This window comes from Nanorana parkeri, unplaced genomic scaffold (assembly GCF_000935625.1).
Source record: "Nanorana parkeri isolate BGI_ZX_2015 unplaced genomic scaffold, ASM93562v1 scaffold1078, whole genome shotgun sequence".
Taxonomy (NCBI): domain Eukaryota; kingdom Metazoa; phylum Chordata; class Amphibia; order Anura; family Dicroglossidae; genus Nanorana; species Nanorana parkeri.
Genome location: NW_017307346.1, coordinates 177,936 through 187,748, shown reverse-complemented (window position 1 = coordinate 187,748; position 9,813 = coordinate 177,936). Strand labels below are relative to the sequence as shown.

Here is a 9,813-nt window from a genome sequence, read left to right as displayed (position 1 = left end):
CCGCTGTTCAGATCACCGTGATCTGTGCAGCGCTGCGTTCTTCTCCATTGCCGCTGCTGAGTCAATGAGAGTCAGCAGCGGCGGTGGAGGAGGCTGGACGTGGCGGGGAGGAGGAGGCGGGGCCCGTGAGGTCAGCATCAGAGGAGGCGGGGCCCGTGAGGTCAGCATCAGAGGAGGTGGGGCCGGCGACGGAGGAGGGAAGACGGAGGAAGAAGAGGCGGACAGGTAAGGAGTGTGACCAGCCCATCTGAGGGGGACCCTGCAGAGCCCACCATAGAGAGTCTATGGTGGGCTCTGCAGGGTCACCCTCAGGTGAGCTATGTGGGCTCTTCAACGGGTGTAACTAGAAATCACAGGGCCCCATACAACATTTTGCTATGGGGCCCTGTGATTTCTAGTTACGCCCCTGACCAGGTGGCATTATAACTGGTTGGTTAAAGGCCAACTCCAAGATTCCCCCTTCCTCCCTGTTTCTTGGAACAATGTCTCCTGTCTCCTTAGGAACAATCCTCTACCCACTCACTTAAAATGTCTGTTACATTATGGGTCCTTTTCCTCCTCTGGTGGAAAGTGGATCATCATTGCTGAAGAGAGTGGAATCATAATGACATGGCACTGCACTCAGGAGCATTCTCCTGTAAATGCAGGATGGCTTAATGATATGCCCCCAGGATGGTGGGTATTTGGAACCGCGAGCTAACAGTAAGTGGGTTGAATGATGCTGTGCGTCATTCAACCTAGAAGATAACTCGAGAATGCAGAGAGAGTCAGTACAGCTTGGATTTTTTGTCTAAAGGAGGTTGTGGGGATTAGGGGGGTTAAGGTTATGGCTGCAGCCATGTCAGTTTTGCTACAAGTTCAGTGTCCTGAAAACTAAAGAACATTACAATAATACTGCTTTCTATTTCATTTAACAGGTCAACAAATAAAAACTGAAAAGAGCTGTGTCAATCAGTGATGCGATATGAGGGTTTGGAGCAAACTAAGTTCGCCCAAGCAAAACTATCACACCCCACTCCTGGTCCAATCAATTGCAGCAGGGGCATTCCCCACTCTTTTGTGACATGTAGCCACGGGGCAGGGAATGCCCTGGCCACCACTGATTGGGTGAGGAGGGGTGTGTGTGTGTTAGTGACAGTTTTGTGTGGATTTGGGTGAACTTGGGCGAATTTGGTTCACACCAAGACGGCACACATCATTAGTGTCTATGTGGTCCATGACACTGAATTTAGCACACCTACCTTCAGCTCTAACAATGAGTGGTGACCTGTGAATACAAACCATAGATTTTCATCATTCCTATCTATATTTTCAGCTCCATCGCCCACCACGCACACTTTTTTTGTGCAGAATAGTTTACTGATTGCAATGTTTCTTGCCTCTGGTGCTTGCTTGTTGTGTGCATACAGTAAGGAAATCTTATGTGCAGGTGTCTAATCAAGGCAACATATAAATGCCTTTGATTACATCAATGTTTGACTTCTTAGTAAAAATACAAATGAGACTCTGGAGTGCTAAAAAAATAAATGTCAAAAGGAAAGTATAGTGGTAGTTCAGTGATGACATATTTCCAGTTATTATCGCAATGTTTACCTTGTAGTACGTTTTTATATGACTAACATTTTATATGTTTGCTTTTCTATATTTGTGTTATTGTACTGAACGTAGAGATTTCTAGATCAGTCATTAGGAGAGACATAGGTTATCAGCTGCAATAAAGCATTCCCCTGCTTAACCACCCTGGCGTTATGATTATACAGGATTTTAGCATGCCAAAGAGGTACATTGTTTTTCATGGAAATTTGTTGTTTTATATTGTAGGCCTGTAATTCTTAGTAAATCTTAGGAATAACTCACTTAAATCTGTCCAAACAAGAGTCCAGTAGACATCCCGGATATGATAAAGTATGAAACACGAAATTAAAAAATTATAATATAAAAAAAAACAGTCCAGTAAATGGGAATTGAATTCTGGGGGCGCTGCGTGATCCGTACCACAGTCAATAGAGTACCAAGTTTACACATCACTGAGCTCGGTCGCTGAATCGCTGTCATCACTTTCAGTGTCTGATGACGAATTTCCCAACAAATCGCTATCACTTTCTGCAAGTGATTCTAATTTACTATCGCTGTTTTCTACATGGTCTAAAACCGCTTTTGACCTAAAGGGACGCTTTTTGGATGCCATGGGCGTTCTAAAGTTTCCAGGCAGAAAGAACAGTAAAAGTGCAGGCAGGGCACTGGACAAAGCTCTAGGGACAAAATTGAAGGGAAATGGTTTGGTACATAAATGTAATCATAGCAGATTACATTGTATTGTGTGTATTCTGTGTAAATGTCATGTTTTCACTTTTGAATTACCCGCCGCCCCCCGCTGTGACACCGAAAACGAAACTGAAAGCCGAATGCCGGCATCGACCGGGCGCACACAGCAGAGGACACCGCGGGCTCGCAGGGACAAGGTAAGTAACACTTTTGTGCAATCCCGAATGTGGCTCGGGGTTATCACTCTTGGTACTGAAAATTGACCCCGAGCCACACTCGGGAATACCGCCAGGGAGGTTAAAGCGGACTCTGCTGTCCTCCATGCAAGGTCCATTTATTAAGTGTGGCCTCCTCCCCAACTTAAACTGCTGAAAAAACAGAGAAGAAAAGCAGCATGCTTTCAGCTTGCAAATGAGATCAGTTTGAAATGCCTCTGAGTTCCTTACCTGTTTCCTGTCTGTGTATGTGGCTGCATGGCAGGTGGGCATACTAGAGTTGTATTTGATAATGCAATCAAAGCTTACTTGAAGAAATCTCTTTTATGTAATGAGTGATGCCTTCTGTCTGCTCATCACTTTCACAACTTCCTAGATTTCCAATGTACGTTGCACTCTTTCCCTGCTGCTTCAGAAGGCAATCTCTATTTCTCAACACTACACATCACATCATGCATTGCTTCCAGCAAGCAATGATAATGTTACATTGTTCAGACATTGAGTTGTAGTCCAGAAGGCAGACTCAGTGAGAGTCGTGACACACCGAAGTGTATATTCACTGAGCTGAAATTGTGTCAGTGGATTGAGGAAGTACATCCCTATGGGCATCTTCAATAAGTAAGTTTAAAAACTTCTAGATTGATATGGTTATTAGGAGTGGAATAGAAATTATGGAAATTCAATACAGAAATACATATTTACTTTAAATTTTTTACCATAGATTACCATTAACCCTTTTGCTGCTACTGACATATGTCATATGACGGCAATATCAGGCCCCTGTAAACAGACTACCGGTAGCTATTGTTTACTTGTGTAAACCTGACTGTCAGCTGTCATTCCCCTGCTACAGAGGCCAGGGAAGAAGCTGGTCAATCACAATCTGTGCTTGATCAGCTTCAATGGGCTGCAAAGGTGATATTAGGGGTCTAATAAATCTGTCATCAATAAAGTGCTATTACATAGGGGCTTGTGAACTAACAAGCCCCTTATGTTATAGCACAGATACAGTACAGGTCCTCTTTATGGACACATCAGATGTCACCTATGGACCCCAAAGAACTTGATAAAGCCAAGATTGTGCTTCATCAGCTTCTTCTCCGGCCACAGCAGCCAGAGAAATGACACACTGAAACCAGAAGTGATGTAATACATGTTGTTTCTGGTTTCAGTAAGCAGAGGGGAGGACAGCTGCTGGAAGTGTGCTGATCTCCTGCCTATCAAGGTCCAGAGACCCGCCATGCTGATCCTGAGCCCGCATGGGGGACTGCAGTGTCTGGGATAGCCAGGGGATAGAGGGGGCACACACACCCCAGCTGCATACAAGCCGTCCAAACCCTTGTATGTGCTGGCTGTACAAAACAATACCAAGATCATGGCTGCAGCAGCCTGGGTCTTGGTATAACCACTTAACGGCCACGCAGTTTATATAGCTGCCTATAACACCCTTTGTATAATCATACTCCAGAGAAACAACTAGAAAGGTAAAATAAAATTCAAAAAAATATGTAAAAATATTTGTAGACATGTTGTTTAAATGTGAACACATAACATAACATACAGTGCAGGGATTCCATATTTGACTGCAAAAGTTAAAAGACACTTTAAATGGCGGGTGACACTTATGTTGCACTGTTGTGGTAATGTATTCTACATTATATCCCCTTGTATCTATCAGTAAAAGTGACACTATGTATAGGATTTGCGACAATGACAGGATTTCACATGAGGCTGTAACTCTTATGACTACTAGCTGACCACAGCCAGCGACGAACACGTGACAAAGCCGCATGGCAGTCTCGGCTACCTCCTGGGTAGGCGTGTCCTCCGCAGCACCATCTGATCACATGACCGGAACTTCCGTTTGTAGCTGAGAAATGGCGCTATCCATGTTTGTGCCGGTGGACAGCTCTCCGGAGGTGTGACAAGGTATAGAGATCGGTCACATCGCTCTGTGTAGCTGTGCTGGGAAGCTCGCCTCATTATAATCAGCTGTACCCGTACACACAAGTAGTAATAGGCTGCTGCTGGACTACAATTCCCAGCATGCAAAACTGACAAGTAATTGATGGGAGTTGTAGGCGCACAGCAGATGTTAGAACAGGGAAGAATGTCATCAGCAGTAAGTTAGGTAATGTTGTCAGGTGTCGCTGATTGTTCTTGTGGAAATATGCCTGAGATTCACAGCTTTCATACTAAATTGATGTTTTCCTGGTCTGCTGGGAGCAATATTTATGGTGTAACATGTGAAAGGTAGAGATGGCTGCCTGATTGGATGCTTTATCGGGGTTCGTTTACACTGGTGTTGCCTAATGCTTAGACAAGGCAATTTGCCTTCTGTACTTTTCTTTCAGTTCACACCAATGCGCTGCGTTAGTGTGTGCGCTTACAGTAAGACAGCTTGTTTTTTTCAGCACATTGTGACACACTACACTGCATTGACGGAAATGTCTTTTTGTGACATTTCAATAAAGTTGAAAAAAAAAAGATAAACAGTGTGATGTGTTGTAACAACTCGTCTCATTGCCCCTACACAACACATATTGAGTGCCTGTTGGTGTGAATAGACCCTTCCAGTAAGTGGGTGCTGACATTATAGGTAGTGTTGTCTGTTTATAGCAGGGAAGATAACATGTCTTTTCTTATACGTCGAACTGCGTGTTCCCTATGAATGACCAAGCAACAGGTGCACTTTACTGCAGAACTCCAGGCATAGTTTTTATTAACCCATGTAGTGGGGCTACCTCTGCACTGTGAGGGTTAAGTGCTCATTGTATGTCTCGGTGCTAAAATAACAAAGTTATACTCGCCTGATCCTCCAAGCTGGTTTGATCTTAGACCGGTCCCTTCTGCCCATCTCCTCCTTCTTCTCCTCTGCAGAATGTTCCTCAAGTTTCTTCACATTCAATACACAGTGTATAGAGCGTGATGACTCGCAAGACCTTGGGACACTACAGAGGAGGAGGAGACAGAGACCGGTCTAAGAGCAAGCCGTCTCTGAGGAGTATAACTTTATTTTTGTGGGTAGCCCCACTGCAAGGGTTAAATATTAACCCCGTAGAGTTCTGCTTTACTTGTTGACCCACAGCTTCTTACATTTATCTTTCCTTCACTCCCAACTGCTGTGCTCACCTGGGGCGAGGGGCGGGCAAAAAGAAGTCCTGTGTAAGCGTACGGTACAGATTGCACAGAGCTCAGTTGTCTCCTGGCTCAGGTTCTGGTATGGTCAAGCCCCAGCACTGTCACATAAGAGAAAGGGGATTGAGTCACCTGCCCCCCACCATACCTGAAAGTACCAGTATCAGCATTAAAGTGTATTTACATCTAAAAGTTTTGAGTAGGATAGTCTCTAAGGCAGGGGTGTCCATTAGGTAGATCGTGATGTACCAGTAGCTCTCAAAGCTGATGCTGGTAGATCACGAAGGGTTTGAATGGCGGCCCCTTTATTCCATTTTAGTATATTTATTTAGCTGTGCACACATGATTACCTATGAGCCTGAGTCTGCTGAGCCAAGCTCCCTGACACCTTTCTGGTGGATATTGGTGGTTGAAGTGCTGCTATGTATTACATCAAAGAATATTAGTTTACACAGCCTGTTGCACAATACAGCAAGGTGAGCCAGGAGTGAGAGGAAAGACAGCCAGGGGAGAGAGCAAGGAGAGACAGCCAGGAAAGAGAGAGTGAGGAGAGACAGCCAGGAGAAAAAATGAGGAATGACAGCCAGGAGAGAGAGAGCGAGGAAAGACAGCCAGGAGAGAGAGGAGAGACAGCCAGGAGGATGAGCAAGGAGAGACAGCCAGGAGAGAGAGAGGGAATTTTTTTTCGTTGGTAGATCTCATGTAGCTCGTCATTTGAAAAGTAGATCTTAACACAAAAACTGTGGGCACCTCTGCTCTACGGTTTTAGTTTTCTTTCTGTGTCCCCTGGGATAGGTTCCCTCTACTTTTATGCCACAGACACATAAGCTCTCCAATACATGCACATTCCCTATATTTAATCATCTCTGCACCACCCTATCATAAAAAACTGGGGAGGGGGATGTGTATTTCTGGAGTGCTGCTTATAGTCAGATGACCAGTGAACCCGTGAATGGCTGTACACTGTGCTTTTTAATGCTGAAATGAAAGATAAAATTATGCAAAATTTTTTTATTTTCACCTCTATATAGTAAACAATAAAAAAGCGGAGCGTGTTATAACCACCACCAAAATAAAGCTCTATCTGTCTCAAAAATGATTCAATATTAGTTTGGGTGCAGTGTTGTATGACCGGGTAATTGTCAGTCTAACAATCACAATACTAAACACTGATATCCTGGTAATGAAGGGGTATTACAGGATAGTACTCAAGTGGTAAAATGCCACAGATACTAAAAGACCTGGTGACCCGGCCATAAATGCAGTCTGCTCCTTGTGGTGAGATGACAACACTACCTCTGCTGGTTTTTATTTCCAGTGTTGTCAGCCCTGCTTGAACGCTTACCTGCTGAACTACAGGAGTCTGTGATGTCCGCAACTCACTCTAGTCACCTCCATTGTTCTTACTATTCCTGGGATTTGTTGTATTCCTTTATAGCTAGTGGTATTCTGCATTGTGCTGTATAATGTGCTTTTGCTGGGTTTTGTAGTCCTCTATAGCCGTTGCCATTGTGCATTCATTGCTGTATAATTTTACTATTTATATTGCACACCACACTATCTTTTTTTCTTTTTTACTTCCACCGGTCCAAGCTTGCTCCTGTGATGGACTGCAACCTCAATACAAACTAGTAGTCCTATCACTGGAGCCATTTTTTAAACTTTATTTTATAGTTCATCCGAGTAACCGATTAATCGAACTTAATAATCGGCTAACTAATCTAATCGATTTTGAAAATAATCGTTAGCTGCAGCTCTATTCACACTTGTAGCACTCACTTCCCACAATTCTCAGCAGTAGCTCCAGCTGCCTTCTATTTCGCCCCTCTACTATCTCAGTGCAGCACTTTACAGGAAGTTAGGAGCTGACTGCATTTCTGGCAGGATCATCAGTTTTTAGTAATTACAGCATTTTTTAAGAAATATAACATGGGGAAATGTGCAAGTATTGTAGAACTGTGCCATATATATTTTAGGACTTACTCACGCATACACTTTAAAGTGAACTTGTTGCTTTGTCCTTAATGGGGTTAGCCCAGGCGACAGTTAATTCAATTGGAAATATAAAGTCTGATTTAATAAAGGCGTTCAGATTGTTTACACAAAAAATTAAGTGAAAATTCAGTTCTCCAATCATGTGAAAAGCAAATCCCTGCATACCTGTTTTATCTGCATGTGATTGGATAATTGAAGTGAGAAAGTTCACTCAATAAATTGTGTGATTGTAGGAAATCAACCTCATTGTGCAGCCAGATCACCACTGTGCACCTGTGCTGAGGACGCAGATGGGGAGAGAATGAGGCCCTTTTCACACTTGTGTACTGGAAACTGGATGCACCGTGGTCTCAGGTGTGATCACGTGTGCTTTTCATGTGTAACATGTTTTATATGCATTTTGTTGTGGTTTTTTTTTTTCTCTTGGGTATTAACATTGTTACTATTTACAGTTGGTTCCTGAAATGCCTCTTGTGGTGCTGTGTGGATTCCCCTGCAGTGGGAAGAGTCAAAGAGCACTGGATCTAAAAAAGCACCTGGAGCAGGCTGGGCGAAACGTTTATATAATTGGAGACCATACCCTTGCTGTTGATAAGAATTCTGTGTATGCAGGTAAGGATTTTACATTTCGTTGTTATTACTTTTGAAACAAAGCTCACAGCTGTATTCAAATGGTTTCATCAAAGTACAAGTGGAACAAGCCCAGTGGTACACATAGGAAGTATTCATTCGAGCAGAAGGAAGCCAAATGGACACAGTCAATACATCCTCATCATTAACCCCTGCATGACCAGGCCCGTTAAACAGAAGGCGCCGGGAGTCTGTATACACTTATAAAGCCGACTGTCGGCTTTACAGTAGAAGCAATTCTGGTGGCTCATGTGCCGCCATGCCCGGGACTGGCTTCTCTGGTGTCGGGGGGAAGCTGGGAAGGAGATCGGCGAACCTCGGTTCACCGATCACCTCCCCGTACTATGGGACCAGTAGCGTTGCAGATTACATCACTTCCGATTCAATCAGATTTGGTACCCTTGGGTTGAAGATTTTTTGCCTTCCACCTTTAATGTTAACTCTTTGACTTTCTAAATCTGCAAGGTCCACTTTGTCTGCTGGACTTTCTTCTTTAGCGGGTCCCCTTCTTGCCCCACTTTTTGCTTCTTTTCACATGCACCTCATTCCGCCTGCTTGTCATTGACACCCTCACCCTGACCTCTCCTGCACCCCCCGTTTTCCTTGTCTCTGACTTTCTCCCTGCTTTTCTACTGTATATGAGCCTTCTACTTTTGAATCACACCGTCCATACTATTTTCAGTGAGTTACGACTTATTCTACCCCACAGGAATTCACTGTGTACCGCTTTGTAGTGAGTAGTCTTGTGCTTCACCTCTTAAGGTTTCATGTATGTACTGCTTCATTTATTGTCTTTGCAATGAAAGTTTGCATACATTATGCAGCAGTCTGTCACTCCACTGCAATTGCACAAAACCTTCATTGCTGCTTTGTAGAACTGTTTTGTGCAATTAAATTTTTTATTATAAACTTGAGTGTACATATATTATTGAGCTATATTTATAGAGCTATGGAAAGTCAAATTCATAATTCACCTTGGAGTTTTAGGGGGTACTCCATGTAAGCAATGAGGTTGCCTGTATTACTTTTAAAAAAATTTGAATGTCCCTTTTTATATACAGTAAGGTACTTGGACCAGACTGTCATCTGATGAGAGGTGTGTGGAACACTGTTGGTACAGACAGGCAGTGCTCTTTAAAGTAGATAGCCTGTACAGCCTGGGCAACTCCATAGCAAGCATGCTAAGGTGACAGTCTAAGGTCTGAGGGGATTAAAGAATAACCAGGGTACTGGACAATTTTCCTTTGTGTTGATGTGATGAGGGAAATCTGCAGTAAAGTGGGCAGGAAGTAACTGATTACCCCTAAAGAGGAAACAAGAATCACTCTGAAACACATAAGTTTGTTTTAACTTTTTTTTTATAAATTGGAGTTTCACCTTTCATCATCACTCTGGTTTCTACTCTCTACCTTCATCAGGTCACACTGACATTGTTTTATGAACTGCTATCGCGGTGATGTCAGGTGAGTCGTTGCATAAAAGTTTGATAATCCTTATCCACACGGATACACTTAGATGCATTTCCATCCTATTTAATAGCAATATTATTTGTAGAAGACGGCATAATATC

The 9,813-nt window shown here is 43.3% G+C and overlaps 1 protein-coding gene across 2 annotated transcripts in view; it reads left to right on the top strand.

The window, feature by feature from the left end:
- The first annotated feature begins 4,321 nt into the window (after positions 1-4,321).
- The window catches only part of KTI12 (KTI12 chromatin associated homolog), a 34,537-nt gene continuing 29,045 nt past the window's right edge, over positions 4,322-9,813 (top strand). Inside the window, exons 1-2 of one of the 2 annotated variants that reach the window (XM_018567637.1) lie at positions 4,322-4,409; positions 8,066-8,225. In XM_018567637.1, coding sequence (XP_018423139.1) covers positions 8,078-8,225 — 148 coding nt within the window. In that variant the 5' untranslated portion in view covers positions 4,322-4,409; positions 8,066-8,077. Of the gene's footprint in view, positions 4,410-8,061; positions 8,226-9,813 lie in introns of both variants that reach the window. The other variant, XM_018567638.1, reaches the window with a different exon arrangement.